At 41.3% G+C, this 22499-nt stretch overlaps 1 protein-coding gene and 2 long non-coding RNA genes across 4 annotated transcripts in view; 2 read left to right on the forward strand and 1 right to left on the reverse strand.

The window, feature by feature from the left end:
• Positions 1-3418: 3418 nt before the first annotated feature.
• Positions 3419-4519, forward strand: LOC111947789 (uncharacterized). Its single transcript, XR_002873727.2, has 2 exons — positions 3419-3556; positions 4247-4519. It is a non-coding gene; the product is annotated as an uncharacterized LOC111947789 (long non-coding RNA).
• Positions 4520-4525: 6 nt separating this feature from the next.
• The window catches only part of LOC105354654 (uncharacterized), a 135877-nt gene continuing 117903 nt past the window's right edge, over positions 4526-22499 (reverse strand). The window contains exons 1-3 of one of the 2 annotated variants that reach the window (XR_909231.4): positions 5660-5774; positions 4941-5020; positions 4526-4862 (exon numbers count right to left, since the gene is read on the reverse strand). This is a non-coding gene — a long non-coding RNA (uncharacterized LOC105354654). Of the gene's footprint in view, positions 4863-4940; positions 5021-5659; positions 5775-22499 lie in introns of those variants that run through there. The other variant, XR_013657632.1, reaches the window with a different exon arrangement.
• Positions 15405-20390, forward strand: eve1 (even-skipped-like1). The gene is made up of 4 exons (XM_011478647.4): positions 15405-15545; positions 15642-16164; positions 16784-17022; positions 19111-20390. Exons 2-4 carry the CDS (start codon positions 16161-16163, stop codon positions 19570-19572), a joined length of 705 nt encoding a protein of 234 aa, XP_011476949.1. The 5' UTR covers positions 15405-15545; positions 15642-16160; the 3' UTR covers positions 19573-20390.

Genomic DNA, 22499 nt, shown 5'->3' on the forward strand with positions numbered 1-22499 from the left:
TACAAAAAAACGTAAATACAAAAATGTTTAAACATAAGAACTTTAAAGTACGGTCAAAAACTAGTGTGCTCTCTTAGCTCTTTAGCTTCACTAAGTTAACAAAAACAATGCGCATCAACTATGTCACATCTCTCAGCCGATAGAACTGCTGGGCTCCTAAGTTGACCTATTCGAGCACAAAATCCAGCAGGAACGTTGTAGAATGTTTAAATGGTTTTAACACTAATATTTTGACCATATAATACATTTATGCACAATTGCCAACAACAAGCCATGTAAACTTGGATGCATATTGGATTCAATGCATATTAGGTTAATAGGCATTTGGGTAACGAGAGAGGGCGTGGCCGAGGAAGGTCAAAAGGTGTGTATAATTATCAGGCAGATTCTTCTCCTCAGGTACAATGGGTTGCAAGAGAGATTTAAATGACTCTGAAAAGTCACAAATTGTAAAACGTCTTTCAGAGCGATGCAGCACTCTTGAGATCCTGGGGCAGAAGTGTTTTGTTCCCAATCGTCATCGAGGACGCAAGAAACGTGTGGAGAAGAAAAGACGTAAACTAACTGCCAAATATTTGAGAAGAGTCAAGCGTGAAGCCACCAGGTGACCCCTTATCCACCAGTGCTGCCTTATTCCACAACTGCAACCTACCTGGAGTATCTGGAAGTACGAGCTGTTCACTTCTCAGAGACATGGCCAAAGTAAGAAAAGCTGAAACCCGAACTCCTCTCAAAAAGATGCACTGGTTCAATTCAATTCAGTTTTATTTATTTAGTCCAATATCACAACAATAGTCGTCTCAATGGGCTTCATATCGGTAAACGTATGATAAACACAAAATCATAAAGAACATGAATTCATGGAGTTCAATAGGTAATGGCTAAACTAAACTAAACAGACTAAACTAACCTGGGCATTCCTTCCCTTAGACCCTCCTTCTCTCAAGTTGAAACGTCAAGAATGGGCCAAGAAATATCTCAAGACAGACTTTTCATAGTTTTTGTGGACCCATGAGATGAGAGTGACTCTTGAAGGACCAGATAGATGGACCTGTTGTTGGATCACTTCGACTTAGAGGCCGGCAAAGGTGGAGGTGGGGTGCTGGTGTGGGCAGGTGTTGTTAAAAATGGACCAATTCGAGTTGAAATTCGAGTTGGACTCAAGATCAACTCTCAGACCTGCTGCCACGACACTTTCTTCAAGCAGCTGTACAGGAAACAGTCTGCATCTTTCAAGAAGACACTCATTTTTATTCAAGACAACACTCCATCACATGCATCAAAGTACTCTACAGCTTGGCTGGCTAGCAAAGGCCTTAAAGATGAAAAACTCATGACATGGCCCCCTTCATGACTCTACTGAACACTTTTGGGCCCTTCTTAAGCGGGACATTTTCAGAGAAGGTAAACAGTACAGCTCTCTGAAGAGTGTCTGAGAGGCTGTGGTCGCAGCTGCACAAAAAGCTGATCCCGAACAGATCAAGAAACTGACTGACTCTATTTAATAATTCTACACACTCTTAGTTGCCCTAAAATGGATTAAACGCAGTTATCTTTTTAAGAGGGAGGGAGGGAGGATCATCAAACAGTTTTTTCTCCTGAACATGCTGTAAAACATCCCAGCAGGATTGCAATGCGTCCTCTGGTGTCTCTGTTCTTGTTCAGAGCCGCAGATGCTCTTCAGTCATTCTTCATACGACGCAGAAAGGATTTTGACATCCCATCTGGACGGCACAGCAGCCCTCATCGGACTCAGCTGGAATGAAAGACTGCTGGCAAGTACAGAACTAGTCTCAAAGAAGAAGCTCTTGAGGTCATGGCATTTTAGGGTCATGACAGGTCATCTAAGCAGAGGTTATCACAGTGACCCGTACAGATTTAAGATTTTTTGAAAATCAGTTCTATATTTTTTCACAAGTGAAAAGTTTGGGCCTGAAAAGTGTTGAATATCTTTATGCACAAATTCAGGTGTAGCAATAAAACTCCACCCTTTACACCAGTGTGCCGTGGGAAATTGCCCTCATTAACTGATCTAAAAACATTTTCCATCTCCAGGATATCATCTCTGTGTTCATCAAAACATAAAACACTGAGTAGTTAGGAACATAAAAGATCATAAAATGCTTTTTTGTTTGTGTTTATTTGATTCTTTTAAAGACATTTTGAGAAGAATGACAACACTGCGATTTAGCCGCACCTTCAGCTCTGTTTTCTGAAAAGTCCCGCCCCTTTAACTGTCTCCACCAATCATTCTTGGAGGCTTAATCACACGTCATCAGCCTGACCAATCAGAAGGGGTTAAAGTCTTCACTTCCTTGTTCTGATTCTGCACATAAAGTCGCTCAGGTCCACCAAAAATACCAGCTAAAGCTCGTCTTTAGCAGTGTAGCTTTCCACAGAATCCGGTGTCAGACCGTGGAACAAGTGAACAAAACAATGAAGATCAGAGAAGAGAGTCTGTCTGCGTTCGGCGGTTGTTTGCACTACATCTCCCATGATGCATTGGGTTAAAGTGAAAGCGTCTCGGCGCACGAGTCTTCCTTTGACGTCTTGAAACCACAACAAACACACATCAAACAGTTTTTGAATCTTCTAACTTAACCTTATCACATCTTTTAGAAAAAACAGCTGCAACTTCCATCTTTTTCTGCCACAATTATCACAAAAATGCACGTGAGATTGCAGAGGGACTGTACATCAATACAGACTACGAGTTTCTCCTTTTTTTTAATTTTTGGATGCTGGTGTGCCGCGGGATTTTTGTCAAGGTTAAAGTGTGCCGAGCCTCAAAAAAGGTTGAAAAACACTGCTTTACACGAGCCGACCCATGAGCTGTGAGTGCTGCAGTGGTTCACCGTGAACCCATCCGAAGGTAAACCAGCATTTTACCCTCAGGACTCAGCTCATGGCTGCGCTGATCCCTGATGGATCACCATTGGAATGACTTCTCCCTACCCTGCATTACATTATTCACAATAATCTGAGACTTGAGGTAAATGTTTCACCCCCCATCAGTAGGTGGCAGTATGCTATGTCATCCTTCAGAAAAACCCAGTGGAGAACCAATCCTCTACTCTGCATCCTCCTCACTCACACCAACCACCTTCACCTCATCCTCCTCTACCTCCATGACCCTCCTCTATGGTGTCAAAATAGAGCCTAAAGTATTGCGCATCAAAACAGTAAAACCGCGCATCAAAACCCCAAATCTGCGAATCAAAATGCATAAATTGAGAACCAAAACCCACAATTTGCAACCAAAAGCCTTTCCCCAAAGCACAATCCTATTTCTCAGCTGCCGATTTGTTTTCTCGCCATTCTGAAATCCTGTTTTTGAGTTGCAGTTTTATTTTGAAACTGTCTTTTTGAGTTGCGCTTTTATTTTTTGAGTTGCGCTTTTATTTTTTGCGGTTTTGATTCTAAAACCTGTCGACACGTAAAAACAGCGACATGTCAGTCAAGGGGAGGGGAGGCGGGACATCCCTGATATCCAGAAGCTCATTGGCTGCCGAATAAGACCGAGTCTTACGTCAACAGACCAGTTTAGAATGTGCCGGTAAGTTTCTCATGTTTTTCATATCTTTTACTATATTAAAAGATCAAAATTGTACTTTATTTAACCAGAGGACGCCAGCACATTCAGATGAGGAGCTCCACCAGTAGCTGCTAGTGAAAAAAGATGTTAGAAAGTTAGATGTTGCATGACAAACTACCACCATTGTTCTCCTGTGTTAGCATGCTAGCTAGCTCAATGCTAGCGGGGTATCCAGCTCTTCTCATGACTTTTGTGGATTAAGCAAAGTACATTTTTTACCACAGTGTCAGGATCGGTCATGTCAACCTGGGAATAATTGCCCGTGAATTGTCACTAGGGTTAATCAAATAGTTTTTTAAGAAGTACATTCATGTATATATAAGGTTTTTCAATATTTCCTTAGGGATTACACAGATGGATTGAACAAAAGCAACATATTGCTGCAAGAAAGTGACACCTTTCCTAGTTTGGGATCAAGTTAATCCCTATTTAAAATAAATAAATAAAAGAAACACAATTTTTATTTGAAGTACCAGAGCAAATTTCCCACAGGTGGGATCAATAAAGTTTTTCTGATTCTGAACTGTATTCCAAAATAATTTTCTCAACCTTAAAGATTGCAGGTTAACACAGGAAGTTACCTTTCACAATATGCAGCTACTGAGTAGCAATTAAGGTGTGTGTCTTAAATACATTTTTCTTTGTGTGCAGGATGCTGTGGACATTGGACGACAGACTAACTTAAACCAGGCAGAGCAGGAAACTGTTGGAGTTGTTGTTCCCTCTGTGGCTTGTCCTCTCTCCTCTCAGACCTGTTCAACCCTTGTGGGACATCGGAAAACCATGGCCAAGACATTAACATTTATGTACTGATCTATGCATGTCATCACAGCAGGATGTAACAAAAACTAACAATGTGAACAGATCTCATCTGCCTTACAAAATACTGCCCCCCTTAAGAAAATAAATGGCTAATAATCACCACTGGTATTTTGTAAAGCTTCATTTTTTAATGTTTGACCATTGAATGTGTTTTGTACAAAAGACTGATGGTTTTGCAAAGATCTTTGAAACACAGAGTCAAGTGCATTAGATTCTGTGAAATTCTGAACCACAATTCAGAGAAATTAAAATAACTGTTTTTAAAACTCCTTAAAAGACTTGAGGTGGAAAAGTCACTGTTTTCGTACAGGCACTAAGAAATGGGAAGCAGACATTGTGGTCAAAATGGACAACTATTTTAAAGGCTTCTCTTTCAGTTGACAGGAGATGTCTGTGAGCCTGCTGGACAGCCTTTGCATCACACTGGGACGTCTTGGGCCTGCATCTGGAAAGAAACAAAAACAGCAAAGTTAATTAACCAAAAAAAGAAGAGAAAAATTAAGATTAAATTTTTTTTCATTACCTTAAAGAAGATGTAGACATCCACGTCGTAGCTGCCTCAGTATTCCTGCCTTTTTTGTTATGGTATGCATAACAACGGCCCTTATAGAAAACAACAAACATTCAGCAATACACGACGCTGTCAATTTTAAAACCACCACCCAATTAAATATACTAATAATTCTATTGATGTCTAATACTGGAATAATTTAAAGTGGAATAAAACACGTTTTTGCTGGTCTGCTACAATTTACTCTGCTCTGGTTCACTCGAATACCGGACTTCTGCCAGTCTGCATAGTGCAGACGCATACATTTTGAATAATATGGCACAGCAATATTGTTTCTCTGTTCAATAATTCCCTCTGTCTGTAAACCCTGAAAAATATTGAGAAACCTTATAGGTTATAAACTATTTGATTAACCCTAGTGACAATCCACGGGCAATTATTCCCAGGTTGACATGACCGATCCTGACACTGTGGTAAAAAATGTACTTTGCTTAATCCACAAAAGTCATGAGAAGAGCTGGATACCCCGCTAGCATTGAGCTAGCTAGCATGCTAACACAGGAGAACAATGGTGGTAGTTTTTCATGCAACATCTAACTTTCTAACATCTTTTTTCACTAGCAGCTACTGGTGGAGCTCCTCATCTGAATGTGCTGGCGTCCTCTGGTTAAATAAAGTACAATTTTGATCTTTTAATATAGTAAAAGATATGAAAAACATGAGAAACTTACCGGCACTTTCTAAACTGGTCTGTTGACGTAAGACTCGGTCTTATTCGGCAGCCAATGAGCTTCTGGATATCAGGGATGTCCCGCCTCCCCTCCCCTTGACTGACATGTCGCTGTTTTTACGTGTCGACAGGTTTTAGAATCAAAACCGCAAAAAATAAAAGCGCAACTCAAAAAATAAAAGCGCAACTCAAAAAGACAGTTTCAAAATAAAACTGCAACTCAAAAACAGGATTTCAGAATGGCGAGAAAACAAATCGGCAGCTGAGAAATAGGATTGTGCTTTGGGGAAAGGCTTTTGGTTGCAAATTGTGGGTTTTGGTTCTCAATTTATGCATTTTGATTCGCAGATTTGGGGTTTTGATGCGCGGTTTTACTGTTTTGATGCGCAATACTTTAGGCTCTATTTTGACACCATACTCCTCTTTGGTCTTCCTCTCTTTCCTGGTAGCTTCAACCTCAGCATCCTTTTCCCAACATCATCACTGTTACTACGTTGTCCAAACCATCTCCATCTGCTTCCCTGCATTTATCTCCAGAGCATCCACCATGATCTGTTCCTCTGATGGATTCATTCCTGATCCATCCTGGTCCCAAAGAGAACCTCAGCATCTTCATCTCTGCTGCCTCCAGCTCTACCTCCTGACTCTGCAGCATCACACAGATTTGTCAAACCTGAGATAATCATGAACTGATTGGAAAATATGAATACAAATATATTCACATACACTTGTGAACAATTCAATGATAATTACATTTAATTATAAATAGAGCTATCAGGTCTTATGCATGCAGAATCTGGGGAAACAAACTTTTATGAACCCACCCCATAATCCTTTGATCCATTGTATTTTGTCACTATTTTCCTGAGATCCCATCAAAAGCTGCTCTTTGGTTCTGTTTTTTTTTTTTTTTTTTATCATTCTTGAAGGCCTGCTGACTGCACAAATAGATTTTCTTTTGGGAGACCCCGAATCAGTCCACAAGAGACTTAAGATACCACATAACTGGACTGAAAGTCAACTAACCTTTTTTATTCACTATAAGTCGTACTGCACTTGTGATAAAAGCTCAGCGGCAATATTTTAAAAAGTACACCAGCCATGTGTTTTACAGATTCCCAGGATCACTGTGATCATTTGATCCAAACTAATCTCCCTTTTGGATAAAAGGTCTGCTGGAGTGTCACAGCAGACATGGGAAACTGCTAGAGCTCTCTGCTGCAGAGACTGAAATCAAAGCATCAAGAGGATGTCATTGGCATGCACAGTCACAAGTGATGCCACTCATCTCTGAGAGAAAAACGAGAGCACGTCCATTTATTTGAAATCACTCCCTCTTCTGCACCACATGTGTTTTTAGTGAGCTCCACGTCGCTCACACAACAAAGCATTCATGCTGTCAATTTACTCACCAGCCTAACTTGTGCTGGATTTCAGGGGCCCGTTTATTGTTTATAAAGTAACAGCTGGTGATAATTGGCGCTGTTTAAAATCTGGCCGATCAAAGTGGAACAATGGGGCTCTAACTGAGCTGGCGGGGGAAACTCAAATACGCAGTCCTAAAATACAACAACGTCTAAACACGTTGAGCTGTCCGAGTCTAATACATTTCATATTAAAATGCTCTTTCCCTGTCATATTGTGATTAATGGGATAATGGATGGTGAGAACTCGTGCTGTCTTGAAATGTTTTTCAAGCATTAAAAAGGCAAAGATTGTTGTCTTTTTCCAGGAGCCACATTCAGAAGCAAAGTTCAGTTTGGGTCACAGGTTTGGTGGGAATTTCCCAGCATGTACCTGTGTTAGCTTCCTTATTTTTATTGTTGGATTCAGTTGGTTTTAGTTCAGATTATTTTAAATAAAGCTCTGATTTCTAACTATGGTTATCTATAATAAAAGAAACAACAAATGGAGTGACCGTGTGGGGTTGGAGAGAAGAGGAACAGGACAGAAAAGCACAGAAACACTGGACATCTGTTGAAAGACAAGAGAGAGAGAGCAGCTCCAGAAATGGGAAAAGCAGGGAGCAGTTGATTACAGAATCATTAAGTAAATGCCATTTACCACATGACCATTTACAACATCTTTTATAGGACTATAGAGATGTGTTGTTATCTGCTGTAGTGGGACAAATCACATGAAAAAAAAAAATGAAAACTGGAACATCTGTTGAAGACAAAAGCCTAATCAGAAGTTCATTTTTGGAACTATGACATTTACAGCTGTAGGCAGATGACAGGTGAAGGGGAGGAAGGTAAGGTAGGAGGAATTACCAGTGTGTTCAAATTTAGACCAGAAGACCAAATTAAATAACCATTCTGATAAAAAGAAATGTGTTTTTGGTGTTTTTAACATGTTCTTGTGGCATTTTTCTCATGAGGACACATTTAAAGTTGCATTTCTGAGTATTCCTCTATTCAAATTACTGTGAATCAGGAGTAGACAAAGAAATGCTCTGCAAAGAGGCAAATTTGTGACGTAGAAACAAATTCATCTTACCAAATTCATTGTTAAGCTACAAGCTTCCTGCTCCGCTCCATTCTGATGCATCCACTGTCAGACTAGATCCATGAGCGTCTTTGTTTTCCTCGTCTGAGCTGGAATCTGGATCTAAGCTGTACGCATGGATAGCTCTGATATTGCTCGCAATTTTTGTTGCACCATTTATGTTAGGTTGAGGGTGTGAGGGGTTGTCAGCTAGCAGGAGGTCCGTGTAAACAGAGAGCTCTCAGTTATGGGTGACAGGAAGTGGGTGCAGGGTTGCTCCGCACCAAGAGTCTCGCCCACAACCCCGACGTAAATTTCTGATTAACTCCTGCTGCCCAGAAAACGCCACGTTTGTTGATTTTGGTAAAAAACTGCATGATCATAATGAAAAGATCATTGGGAACGCTCTGAAAATAGATCAAAAGGTGATTGGAGTGGGACTTTAAGCAGCTACTCAAAAGCATTGTCTCCTCTATGGTGGACATTAAAGATGCCGAACCACAAGAGTTTTTGGTCTGGCTTTTTATAAGTGTCTTTAAAAAAGCAGACTATTCAAAGAAGACATATTGGCTTTTCCAATGAAAAGGGATGAAGAAAAGAAAAGTGTAATTCATGCAGAAATGCATTTATTCTTCAAATCTCAGGAAGCAGAGACACACTTATCATGGTGGAACAGAGTCAAAGACTTCTGAATTGGAGCAAAAATATCTGTTGAAGTTTCTCTAATGTAACCCTAAAATCCTTTAGACTAGAACCGACTCTTTAGCCTGTTTTGATAGCAAGTCGGAACAACCACTTTCTTCCACGGTTTTTTGGAAGACACGCCCCTTTGAGAGCCCTGGGAAAATATGTGATTAAAGGTTGTACAAATTGAGGTTGATCAGGGTTTCTGGCTAATGCTCATCCCGCGTGTTCATGTTCAGAAGGGTTTCCTAAAAACATAAACATGGTCTGAGCTGCCAAGCCCCTTTCAGGCATCATTTCTGCTCATTTTAAGGTCAAAAGAACAAACGTCAGAATGGCATGTTTATATGTGATGCTGAGTCACCAGGTCATCTGTGACCTAAGCAGCCTAGGGCACTTGGGGACAACCATCATATTTCTGTAGACATATTTTATCACAGCATGTAAGGCATATTTATTGTGCATTAAATATGTTTAACATGTGTATGGAAAAGCAATACATTGTGTGGACTAAATATGGATGAGGAAGGCTGTGGATGTGCGATCATGTACACATCTCTGTGTGAGTGACAGACTGGCAGATGAGGGAGACGAAGACCTACATGGATGTTTTTGTCTGCAAGCAGCAGCGAGCTTGTGGCCCGCCCAGTGTATTTTTTATGTCACAAATTTGATCTTTTTCCAACTGCATGTTTTGTCTGCTCCTAATTTTTAAGGATTTGAAAATAGAAATATTCAGGAAAGCTACTTTGAACTTAATTTTTGGAAAAATGTGGCCTTTGTCAGAAAAACGCCACAAGACCACATGAAAAAACCTCCAAAACAATGTTTTCATAGGAATAGTTCTTTAAGGAAGGAACTTAGTTTCTGTCTCAATCCCTGCATCAAACAAGGAATAAGAATTAGGAGCCCGGTTTTCTACTTTTTACTGTCATTAATTCATTTGGCATTTTCATGGAGTTTTTCATATTCTGTAAGAAACGCTGGGATTGGTGATAGATTGGCGGAAAGACTTGTCTGTCTGGTTTTCCTGCAGTTTCACAGTTCAAATATTGATATTATAGAGAATTTTACTTCTGGCTCCTATAAGGTCTTAAAAAAACATTATTTTCTCACATTCTCTTGCTTTTCCAGAAATACATCTTGTAAATTCTCAAATCCAAATTTTCCATCCATCTTCTCTGGGACACTGAATACAATTATTGATGCTCTATGTTCTGAGGAAAGACCGATGGTTGGGGAGAAAATCTTTAGAAAAAACCTGTTTGGCCCTCTTCAGGAAGAGAATGATCACTGTTTTTCTGAGGGGGCTGCAGAGGAACGTATCGGTCACTACTCTGGTCTCACAGCATGAACTCCCAGGTCCGTTGCGTGGAGTTTGCATGTTCTTTCCGTGCCTGGTGTGGGCTACATCTGGCTGGTCCAGCTTCCGTCCACAGTCCATAACATGCCTCGCGTTAATTGTTTGTCCCTCAGGGGTTAATGTAAGATTTTTTTTTTTTTGTCTCTGTACAGTATTGCAATGGACTGGTGAACTCTCCACCTAGCTGGGTTTAGAGAAAAAGCAGGTTAGCAACGGATGGATGTTTGGAATAAGTTACTGTTGGTGACAGAAGGCATCATCACACAAAGTGTTTCTTCTGTATTTGTCAGTCCAGACTGCAAACGACCGCCATAACGTGTGCATTATTTTAAATTGGTCTGCTTTACAATTCACTAACTTCAACCAACCATTGAGACCTGAAGCTCATTTATGTTTGGTTCTTCCTCGAACGTTTGTGGACAAGTCCACCTTAACACCCCACCACCACCTTGTTTCTGTTTTCATTGTGAAGAAGATGTTTACATAAAAGCCTAAACGTGATAATTCATTTAATAGGAAATGATGGTGAAAACGCTGATTTATGTTCCTTTTTTTCTGGGCGGATTTATTATTTTTATAATGTAGGTTCCATCTTTAATTCAGCTTCTACCACTATATATCTGAAAATAGTATAAATATTTATTACTCCTTATCATAAAAATGCTTTTGCAGTTCCCACACGTCACATTAGATTAATTGAATATATTGATTTCATCAATGAATGTCAAACACTGTTTGATTTATTGTTCAAAAAGGAGTGGAAAGAAGCAAACTTATTTAACCCCTTCAATAGAAAAAGCTAAAGCCCCTCCTTTCTTGTCTAGTGAACACCAAAGGCCAAACTTCAAGAATGCACGTTTGTTTATCACATGGAGACACACCCAGTACAACATGCAGTGAAATGCTTTGTACGACTGTCTGACATCTAAACAATGCAGAGCTGGATTTTTGAGAAGGAGAGATGAGGAGTAGATGAAAATTATAAATGTAAAATTACCAGCAAAACGGTGCAATCTAAAAAAAATATATATGTATAATGCCTTCTTTAAAAAGACAAGATCCATCCATCTTCTGAACCTGCTAACTCCTTCTTTGGGTCAGGCGGGTTAACCCTGAACAGGTCAGATACCATTCAGCAGAAAAAGGGAATCAATATTCATTCACAGGGACAAGGTGGCAGCTGTACAACTATTGACAAGGTTGTCAAAAAGTGTCAAGGATAGTCCAAAAAATAAGAGTAAAGGGGAAAAGTGTTTTCTTTCACCCATAAGTCAAAGTAACACACATTCTCAATTGACAATTCAATTTGTAACTTGATCACACGTATTGAAAATGCATTTCGCAATTTTAAATTCCATTCAAAAAATGAACATTCAATCTGATATTTTTCAAAATAAAATGTTAAATACAAACAAAATCAATTCCATTTTAAATTCTGACAACATTTACGTCTCTCAGTTTGCGAGGCTGCAAGGATGTCTCAGAGATTCAAAGACTTGCCATTGTTTTCTCATTTTCTTTTTCTAAAGTCAGATCAGAAAGAGGTTGTTGCTCTTGAACCTGTGAGCTTCAGGAATTTACTCTGACAGAATCACACTGATGGCATTCATGTAGTCTCCATCCAGTCCTGCTGTGAGAAAGGAAAAACCTGGAATTTTGCCTCACTGATTTCTAGAACTTCCATGTATTTGTTGATCTAAACTGATACACCCATAGTTGTAATGAAAAATGTTAGCATACACCTTATTTCACTCATTTTAGCTCATACTTTTAGCTTTTACATTGAAATAAAATACTACTTCTGACAGACATCCTTTACTTACACGCAGTTTAACAAGCAGACAGCGACAAATTCACTCACAACACAATCTTTGCAGGCTCCGCTAAGGCAACAGGTTTTACTGAACACATGTTGGAGAATCCCATCAATGTTTTAAATGCCACGTTACATTTTCTGCAGCTGGTATCATCCCAGTCATCTAAATTCAGCTCAGAGCAGCACACGCATGTGCAGCCAAGGTTTTGAGCTCCATCTGGTGGACGCTGCTCCTGGAAAACAATTCCAAGCTTCTGGAAACACTTTTAGGATTAGAAAAAAATTCTATGACCGGGGAAAAAGAGATTCTGCATTCAGGCATGCAGCCGCAGCTGTATTTGCACACGAATGCCTGGTGCACATTCACACTATCAATATCTGATGCCATCAGCAAGGTCTGAGTGATCCGAAGTTATCAGACTCATCATTTCATGCAGTTGTCATTGTTACGGTTGTGGCTGTATTTGGTTTTGTTTGTTCTGTTTATCATGTGTTTTGTGTATTTGATTTCTATCAGAGTGGGACTTCTGTGTTTTTGTGGATCTTTGAGTGTTTTATGTCTATGTCTGATTATTTTCAGGTGTGGTGCTGGAAAGGGCGTGGCCTCCATTTGGACCCAAGCTGATGGAGGCAGCCTTGAAAAGCACCATGTGGACCTCCAGCCTGTGAGAAGGGAGCTTGGCTGCCACCGCTCTCCACAGCAGCTTGGCACTCTTCTCCATTTTGTGTTGTAGTTCTCCACCTGTTTTGTTGTGTGTTGCACTTAGTTGTTCTGTAATTTTGTGTTTAGGCCCACTCTGTGGTTTTGTTTGGTCTAATTTTGTCTAAGTGAAGCTGTAGGAGTGAACTGCCATTTTCTTTAGTACGTGTGTTCTCCTGTTTGTTCGTTCAGAGAGGTTAGTGTTTGTCTTTGATTTCTTTTGGTTCAGATAAGATTGTTTTCTGGGCTTAGATGGTTTGGAGTTTTGTTTGTTATTTTGGCCTTAGTTCACCCTGAAGCCCTTTAGCGTCACCTTAAGTTATTGTTGTTTTTTTTTTTTTGTAAATACATTTGTCATATTTGTATGGAGACATTCTTTGGTGCTTTGTTATCTGTAAACGGGCAAAAACCATTATTTTTATGTTATGCCCCTCTAGATACCCCCAGCCCAAAAACGGGGCGTAACAGTCATGAAAAGATTAAACTGCTGAGATTATTATAGAACGCTTACTAGCTGCAAGGTCTTTTAAAGTTCAGGTTTTGGCAGTGAAGAAGAAGAAATTCTGTGTTTAAATTCAAATCACTTCAATTTTTTTTTTCTCAAATGACAAAACTTTATCTTTCAGGCTCACTGAGACATCTTGGTCCTCTTTTAAGACGCTGTGGAGGGAAAAACAGAAAAGACCATTTCTCACACCGCAGCTAAACATCAGTGCACCATCTGTTTGTGGAGCCATTATCTGTCTAAGCAAACGAGCCCTTCATGCCGCGGGCGGCCGTGGTGAAGCGGTCGACCCATGATCGTAAGAATGCAGGTTCGATTCCCGCCTTGCATGCCCATAAGTGGAAGTGTCCTTGGGCAAGACACTGAACCCCACCTTGCCTCTGGTGGTAGGCAGGCGCCTGTGTTTGGCAGCGGAGCTGCCACCAGTGTGTGAATGTGTGTGTATGTGTGTGTGACTGGGTGAAGGGGTCCGTGACTGTAAAGCGCTTTGTCCTTGTAGGAAGAGAGGCGCTATACAAGTATATGCCATTTACCATTTACATGATGTTTTCACAACGTCTTTAGACAGAACGTTTGTCACCATATCTAAAAAGCAACAGAGACCCCATGATGCATGTGAGTTTCTGAATTTTAACATGGGCAGATCAAGCATACAACTCCAACAGAAACACTGGATGCTAGAAAAATGTGCTCAGATGGTCTACCGGGTTCATGTTTTACTTATTATTCTTATAAAGAGTACATTCTGTAAACTTTAAGGTTCACATGTAGCCTCACCAAAAGATTCTACCTCTGAGAGAAAGTAGTGTCATCAGCAAAAAGAACTGAAATGAACTCCTAAAAATGTCCTCAAATAAATAAATTAATGGTAAACAGAACTGGTCCTTGAAGTCCAGTTTAAATGCAAATTTCAATTTGACTTTCAAGAAAGTCCTCCTTGCTTGCTATGATGTGTTAGATTACAAAACAGAACGACTTCTGTCTAAACGGCTGATGTTCATCCCTTTGTTTAAAATTACATGACAAGCTATGGAGCCAGTCTGCTTAAGGAGCAGTTAAGGAGAAAAATAAATACAACTTTCACAACGAAACATTTGATCTCAGGTCCAAACCGGATCTGATTTCCTCTAATTGGTTCTTTTGCTTCAGCAAAATCTTACCTGAACTTTAGTTTTGACCAAACCAGATAACTCTGGTCTTTTTGTGAATGAAGGTCTCTGTTTAGTTGCAGATGAACTCTGGTGCCGATCACTTCAGAGTGAATGGAGATGGACCAAAGAGAGGAGATGCAGTGAGTGTTTGGAGGAGAAAAACACAGCCGCAGAGTGAATCTGTAGAAGTTTGGAAATGCCTGCTGGGTAAATGTGGTGCAGTTGGGAGATGCAGGAGCTTCATCATGAGAGTCTGAAGACCAGACTAGCTTATTCACTGGTCACTGACTGTTATAGTTAAACTCGTGAAAAGAGTCACCAACAGGATAGAGTCTAAATCATTTCATTCAACTTCATCAGGCTTCTCCTTTTTAGAAATGACTAATAGTTTTGCAGAAATTTTGAAAAAACAAATTTCATCTAAAGGTCATTGCGATGTAAACTTTGAATGAGCTGGTGAACGTTTGAAAATATGCAACAAGGTGCGGTTCCTATGAAGTCCTGCCTTTTTATGTCTGACATAACCAAGAAACGGTAAATCAGCCCAAACTGGAAGACAATTAGTTGTTTTTGATAAAACACTGAAGAAAACCAACAAAAAGTAATGTTCTCCAAAAAGCTCCAACTGTTTCTGGATTTATCAAAGTAACATAGACCCTTCTGTTTGGGAAGTGATTAAAAGGTTATTCACAGAGAAAAGGAATACATCTTCATTCAATGATAACTTGGTTGAATTTTTCTGGAGATTAAAAATAATAAAATGATTACCCTAGAATTCTTTCTTATGATGTGAATGAAAGTCCTCCTGAACACACATTTTGGCATAATAAATCAGACGTGTACTATCTGACGTCCTTCTAAATGCAGACACTAAATGCGTGACACTTTCGCCACCAGCTCTGTTGAACTTTTCACGGCAGCGTGGGTCTTGTCACGCGGTGACACAGCAGTGTTTCATCAAACCACCTGAGCGCAGATGAAAGCCTGCAGGCCTGATGGAGTTTCCATAATGATAAACGTCCCGGTGACCCACCCAGCCTGGCGTCTGTCTGTCTCTGTTCTGTTTGTCGTCTTCATCGCCGCGCGGCCTCTGGATTAACAATCAGAGCAGATTAAATCCTTGACAAACTCCAAAAACACTCGTGGAAGGGTCAGCGTGCAGTGCGCCGTGACGCGCTGAGGTGACGCGCGTTTTTGTGCCAATGTTTAATTTCATTATTTTTTCTGGACTGTATTTGACATTGATTTTAGTGTTTGTTTTGTTTTTTCAATTGCAGAAATCCCGGCTTCGTCCCGGTTTGCAGTCGTGGGGTCGGTGATGACGTGGCCTCAGACCCGCAGACATCAAACGGCTGAGAACAATGCGGGTCCGGCTGCGGTCTCTGCTGCGCGCCTTTAATTCTCCATAACAAAAGTACAAAGGCCACCAGGAGACCAAAGGCTTTCTCACTAAACGCCTCTAACACCCCTGAAGGCCTCGGCGCCGCTGCGCGCCCCGTCTGCGGCGCTGGTGGCCCGGGAGGAGCAGAGGAGAGAGGAGCAACACGGGAGCGGGGGGTAGAGGAGAGGGGGGGGGGATTAGTGAGAAACACCTCATCCGATTGTCTGCGGGGGAGGGCGGCGGGCAAAACGGAGCGCGAGTCTCAGATTTAAGTTTTTTCTGGGCTGCGCGCGGAGCATCCTCAGTCACTGCAGCCTCCTGAAGCTGGATGAGGGACCACGGATGACCTCGCGGGCCACGGACACGCGCTGAAGACGGTTTCACGTGCGCTCTCCGTCATACCGGAAACAGCTTCATGCGTAAGTTGTAGAAAACTTTACAAGAAACTTTCGGTTTTCTCCTCTGCAGCCTGTTGATCTAAGATCACATCAGCATTTTAGCGTTATCTTAAGCCCCCCCTACCCCCTTGATCCAATCACAAACTCTTTTATAAGCAAATATAGATGACAGAAAATAGAAAAATAGATGACATGGCGCTTTATGGATCAGCCTGTTCCATAAGGTGCTCGTGGCGCACTGAAGGATGAACTCATCCTAAAAGATTTACGCGCAGAGCAAAGAGAGGAATCTGAAGACCCGAGAGCGGGGTAGGGGGTGGGGGGGGGACCAAGAGGACGTTTTGATGTGCCCCACATGTAGACCAGAAATAGTTTTACTTTAGAAAAATATCATAAAAGGATAAATGTCTGAAATGATAACGTTGACATTTTTTTCCAAATGATGATCAGAGCTTGGAGGATTGATGAAGCAGCCTCCACCTCTGAACTGGGGCTTCGGTTGGGGTTTTTTTGTACTACGGGGGGTTACTTGAAAAATCACAGCAGCTGAATTCGGTCAGAGTTCTGGAGCTGCGCCGGTGTGGTTGGGTTTGAACGTGAAAGCAATCCGCTTCTCTTGACTCTTCTGATGTGTTTCCAGTGGAGGAGGGCAGACAGACGCCGGCACGGGCCGCCGCCGTGATCGACCCCGGCTCCGAGCACCAGCGAGATCCGTGCGCGCGCGGAGCACTAATAGACCAAAACCGGCGGCACCGGACGTCGTTCACGCGCGAGCAGCTGTCCCGCCTGGAGCAGGAGTACGGCAGGGAGAGCTACGTCTCCCGGCCTCGGCGCTGCGAGCTGGCTACGGCGCTGAACCTGCCGGAGACCACCATAAAGGTGGGGAAGGGGGGGGGGGGGGGTGAACAGCTGGTTTAACTGTTTAGCCTTTCACATCTGCATCTTACATCAAATACACGGATTTAACCGAATAAAAATATATATATTTTTGATTCATCTTCAGATTTGTATCTCTGACAAACAATCTGGAGATGAAGGCTGCAGACTGTAAATAGAACAAAAAACAGGACAGTTATCCTCATTCATACAATTGTGTGTGCATGTTGCTTCAACACAAAAACCAACAAAATAAACTATAGAAAAGAATTTCCAACTATCTCTTCCATCAAGGATTTTGGTAGTGTGTTGGGGAATTATGTCTCATTTATGACATAAAATAAAAGAGTAAAACAGTAAAATATATTACACAAGGAAGCAGATTTTTATTAACATCTCTGGGAGGCCAGCAATGTCTGGAACTTGAATGGGATACATTTTTATTTCCATTGTTTATAGATCCTCTATGAAAGATGTAAATTTGTGTGAGAACTTGTAAATAATTGCAATCTGGAGCTCTCTGAAACATATTAAATTTGTTTTCTGCCCAAACCTCTGTGGAGGAGAAGCTGTGAAGTTTTGGTTTTGACTCTGCTGCGAGTTTTAAGGACTTCCTCCTAAATAAGCCGGAGTTTCTCCATAACTCCATAAGAAATGTATGTTAAAAACCAGAAATCCAGCTGGGATCCAGATTTCACGTCAGCAGTTTTTTTTAAGAAAGAAAAAGGAAATTTGGAAGTCTTTCCACAGGCTAGAACAATTGTTAGAAGGAAATAAAGAAACTTGTAGGACCAGATACCCTATAATTGCCTTTTTATAAATAGATTGCACATGTGCAAATGCTTAATCTCAGTTTACCTTTAAAATGAAACAAAATATCAAATAAAATAGTTAGGTTCCTAAAAGCTCCTCTGCAGCTTTTAAAATATTAAATGTAACCACAGAGGTGAAAATCCTTTGTGAAACTGAAGTTGTTGTTTTTTTCTGTTATGAAGTTGGCGGTTCATTGGTCCTATTTAAAGAATATTAGTGGCAGTTGGGTTTGGCGTTGCTACAGACATTTTTATTTTTTAAACGACTTTCAAGCAGGAAGTCACTGTTCTGCTTGGGATCAACCAAAGATTATCAAGGTGTCTGCATGTCGAAAAGGCTGTTTTTGTTACCGCTGCACCTGTGAATGGAAACATTCGCTGTATCTTTGGCTGAATTTGACCTTTTGCTCTTGGAAAAAGAACACTTTCAAATAACCAAAGCTAGATATACAGGTGTATGTCACTAAAACTAAAATAATATAAGCTACTATTCCCGGAGTACTAGTGCCAGGTTAAGTAAATGTATTAGTATTAATTTATAAAGATGTTAATATTCTAATTTAATGTCTTCATGTCTTAAAACTAAAGTATTTTAAACCTGCGACTCAAAAATGATCTCTAACTTGCACCAGAATCAAATTTCCTTCTGAGTAATAGTTCTTTATCCGAGTCATGTGGAGAAGTTATTTCTTTTTTTTTCCATTCCAGGATAAAAAGTCCTAAACCTCTTTAAAAACCAAAGGGGGGCGCTCATGGGTCTCGTGGGGGGTTGTAAATGACGATTCTTTATTTATTTTCATGGATTAAAAACAGAATGTTAATTTAACTCCATGCTTCATTTTTGGAGGCAGACACTATCTTCATGTGAAAGGTTAGACTTTAGAAAGGTTAGAATCTAATGAGGCTTTTGGTTGAGGAGGGCCTCCAGCACTCCTGGGATGAAGGAGAACCATCCTGGTATTCTTGCTTTAACGCGCTTATTGACCTACTTTCTCCTCTGTCTTCTAACAGATGAGTGGCAGGATATTTTAGGTTATATGGTAGAGTCAGAAGACAAGCAAAACCTGGTTTCCTTCTTCCTGCTTTTTCCAAGTTTGTTTTGGGCAATAGCGCCCCCAAAATATGCAGCTGGATTTGTTGAAGCAAGATTTTTGAACTGGGTTCTGTTTAATTTCAGTTTTTTTCTATTGTTGACATCTTTCTAAAGTAATCTAATAGTGTTCTTCCCATCCCTCCATGCCTCACGTGTCTTCCGTTTCTGGAACCTCTTTCACTGCAGGTTTGGTTTCAGAACCGGAGAATGAAGGACAAGCGGCAGAGACACTCCTTGCCTTGGCCGCACCCCTTCATCGATCCATTGGGGGCTCTTCTAATGAGCCGTGCTTCCTCGTCTTCCACCCTGACGTACCCGTTCATCCCACCCCAGCTTCCACACCTCCCCCTTCACCACTACGCCCCCATGGCTCTCTCCTCCACAGCACCTCACAGTTCCTACGCCGCGCCGCTGAGGCCGCTGGATCCCCTGCACCTGTCCCAGTACCACAGCAGGCCTGGGGAGCTGGCTCCCTTCTACTCCTCAGCCAGCATGCTGCATCACCCCCCTTCATGCCCCTGCTCCCTCTGCCCCCATTGGAGACGAGAACAGCTTTCCAAAGGGAAAGCAGAGGCGCTGAGCCTCCCCAAGAGCCCAAAGACGAAAAAGCAGCCGGTTTCTCTGGAGCGAAGAGAAGAGATTGTTTGAAGTTAGAAAATAAATCAAAGCATAAAACAAAAGAAAAAGAAACCAGCTTTCCTACTTCCTTTCTTCACACTTTTGAGGTTTGTGCTTCAACGGAAAACCTCTTCAGGATATCATGGCAGCAGCCTCATCCACAAACAGCATTCCTGATGAGTTCTGGAATAAAAAACGAAAATCTGAGCTGCTCTCGTACGGAGACGCTTCCTGGCCTGGAGTGTTGGGTTGACAGGGACTGCTCTCCAAGGATGCTTCATCCAGATTAAACATCCCTCGGAACTCTGTCCATCTTAAATCATTTCTTTTCTTCCTTCACGTGAAAGATCTTCAGGAATCAGAGAAGAGACTTCTTCTGACTGCAGATGTTTCTCAAATGACCAGGCTCTCGTTGTACCGATTTCCAGGTTCCTTTGAGAGACGATGAGCTTCTCCATCAAACTTGACGCGCTGCACTGAAATGTTGCATCTGCTCCTGGTTCTTGTCTTGCCTCACCTGCATCCTTCAGCTCCCCTAAGCCTTAAGGTTCAGGGTGTGGGTGGGGGTTCAATCTACCTGCAGTCAAATCTCTTCAGTCAAAAACCTGATGAGGCTTTTCTGTTTATCTGTCTACAGCCTGCTGATGGATGCAATTCGTCTTTACTAAATATGCAAACTGTCAAAGTGCAATGATGTGTAGAATGAAACTTTTTAGGTTCTATTTTCTTTGTACACTTTGTGTTTACACCAATATTTATTTACATAACTATGAGGCATTATGTAGCATTTATTCGCTGACACGTTTGCTGATGCGGGAGATGAAGAATAAAGTTTAGTTGTGTACATTTGACGTGAAACTGTGTTTTTCTTCCTGTCAAGATGCAAGTTCTTCAGCGGTGTGCTTGTTTGAGTCACTGAGACGGTTCAGAAGCATCTTATTGTCATCGTGAGCGTTTGCTTCAGATGAACTGCTGTTAAATGGCGGCGACGTCTTACAGCAGCTCCGAACTTAGAAGGTCCAGGGCTGCACCAGTGAGACTTTCTAAAGGGAGAAGCTATTGGAGAGTGAGGACACCTTGTTTGCTGTCACCAGAAAGAAGAGGTTTCCCTCTAACCAGCTTCAAACCAAAAACTATAGCTTATAGGTGGCAGACAGGAACAGCTGAGTGTCAACAGACGGTTCTTGTTAGTTCTCTGCAGATGAGTAACAGTGGAGCAACAGGTGGGAATGTAGGACTACAGGTAAAAAAGAATTCCCTTTTCCTCAAAGGTTAGGTTTTGCAGGAAAGCGTTAACGTGTGCAGTGTCTGAGGGAATTCCACAGCTCAGGTGTCAGTGGGGATGACCTAAATGACCTTCTCAGTCAGGTCTAACAGAGCATGGGCAGACTGATTGGCTTCTGTCTGACAGATATATTTGTTGATCTGGGTGAAAAATGGGTTTCCGTGTATTATAATATTAATTTTCATTTAGAATTTCATTTTCTGTCAAATGTAGAATTTGCGTTCACATTAGGAAGACTTTAGGCTCTCCTGAGGAATGAAGAAGGGAACAAATCCACAAAATTGATGATCAACAAAAGTGCTCAAATTTTTCATGTTTATCTTTTTTGTCTAAGATTTAATACATTTCATGTTTCCAGAAAAACATAGAAAAAAAGAGCAGCCCATTTAGGAGTGCAGGGAGACAAGAACAAATCCAAAAAGTTTTAACCCTTGTGCTGTCCTAGGCACGTTAACATTGGGAGTTGGGTCATCTAGACCCACTAGACAATGCTCTGAACCTTTTTTCTTCCATGATATGTGATCTTCACTGGTGTCCATATGTATGAGAACAGCGAGTGTGACCTCATCCATGGAAAAGGGCTGATTCTGGTTTAAATCAAACCCATTCAGCCGCCATGTCTTTGCAACATGGATGCCGCAGTGTTTGAGCCAGACAACGTCAGAAAGCCGTGATTGGTCTGAGTCATTGTTTCTATGGCAACCACTCTCACCAATCAGACGTGAGCTTGCTGGAAATCCACACCCCTACTACTTGAAAGTTGGCTACACGAAATCTGTCAGCCACCCGTTTTGAACGTTTGATGGAAGACCCCACACTTTTATTGAGGCATCTGATTGGCCAGTTTATAACTTATACAACTTGCAATAAAAAAAAACTATCATAAAAAAAGAGGATTGCCAAGAAGATGAAAAAAAAGGCATCAGATCCAGGATGGTTACTCTGACCCATAGACTGACTGAGGAATATTTATTTCTCTATGGAAGTCCATGAAAGTTTTGCTTCTTGGAGCCACTTCCTGTTTGGAACGCCAGGGGTGGGGTGGGGGGGATCCCTCAGTTCTATTACCTAGTCAACAGTCCAACACAAATTCTCATAAAGTCAACTTCTTCTAGATAAGCTACTTTTCTCACAGTGAGTTAAAATATTTTGGCTCAATGCCCACATCCTTCCAAACATGACAGAAAGTTCCCCTTTTGGCAGCCATTTTGGATCCTCTATGACATTTAAACTCTGGTTAAAAAAGAGGAAGATGAGTCTTTCTGCTTTTATCACTCAGACTCAACACTTTCATGTCAGCTGCAGCGGTAGAAACAAATAAAAACAACTTCACAGAGTTTACTGTCTGCATGTCTAACCTACAGTTCAGATAGCAGACTATTGTTGATTCGATTCATATTTTCTAATCACAGCCGCCATTCATCAACAACCAGCAGACTCAACACTACATTACAACTCCTGGCATATCTAGAACTTCTTTAGAATTATCTATCTAACTATTCTATTTCTTTGGAGTAACAGAAGTGTGTCTGGCAGATTTCAAAGCTGCTGGTAGAAAAGAGGATTTCCAGCAGACACTGAGTCATGTCCCTGGAAAGCCCTTCATTCTCTGCTCCTGTGTCAACATGGCACCTAAACCGGTCCAGACGTGCCAGCATCTCTGCCCCTCCAC

This window comes from Oryzias latipes, chromosome 8, assembly GCF_053564925.1.
Source record: "Oryzias latipes strain Hd-rR chromosome 8, Olatipes_Hd-rR_3.1".
In the NCBI taxonomy this organism is placed as follows: Eukaryota; Metazoa; Chordata; class Actinopteri; order Beloniformes; family Adrianichthyidae; genus Oryzias; species Oryzias latipes.

What these genes read in the sequence shown, in the direction of transcription:
- eve1 (XM_011478647.4), top strand. An exon ending in TGCCGGAGACCACCATAAAG is followed by an intron (nt 17,023 to 19,110) that starts GTGGGGAAGGGG and finishes CTTTCACTGCAG; the next exon opens with GTTTGGTTTCAGAACCGGAG.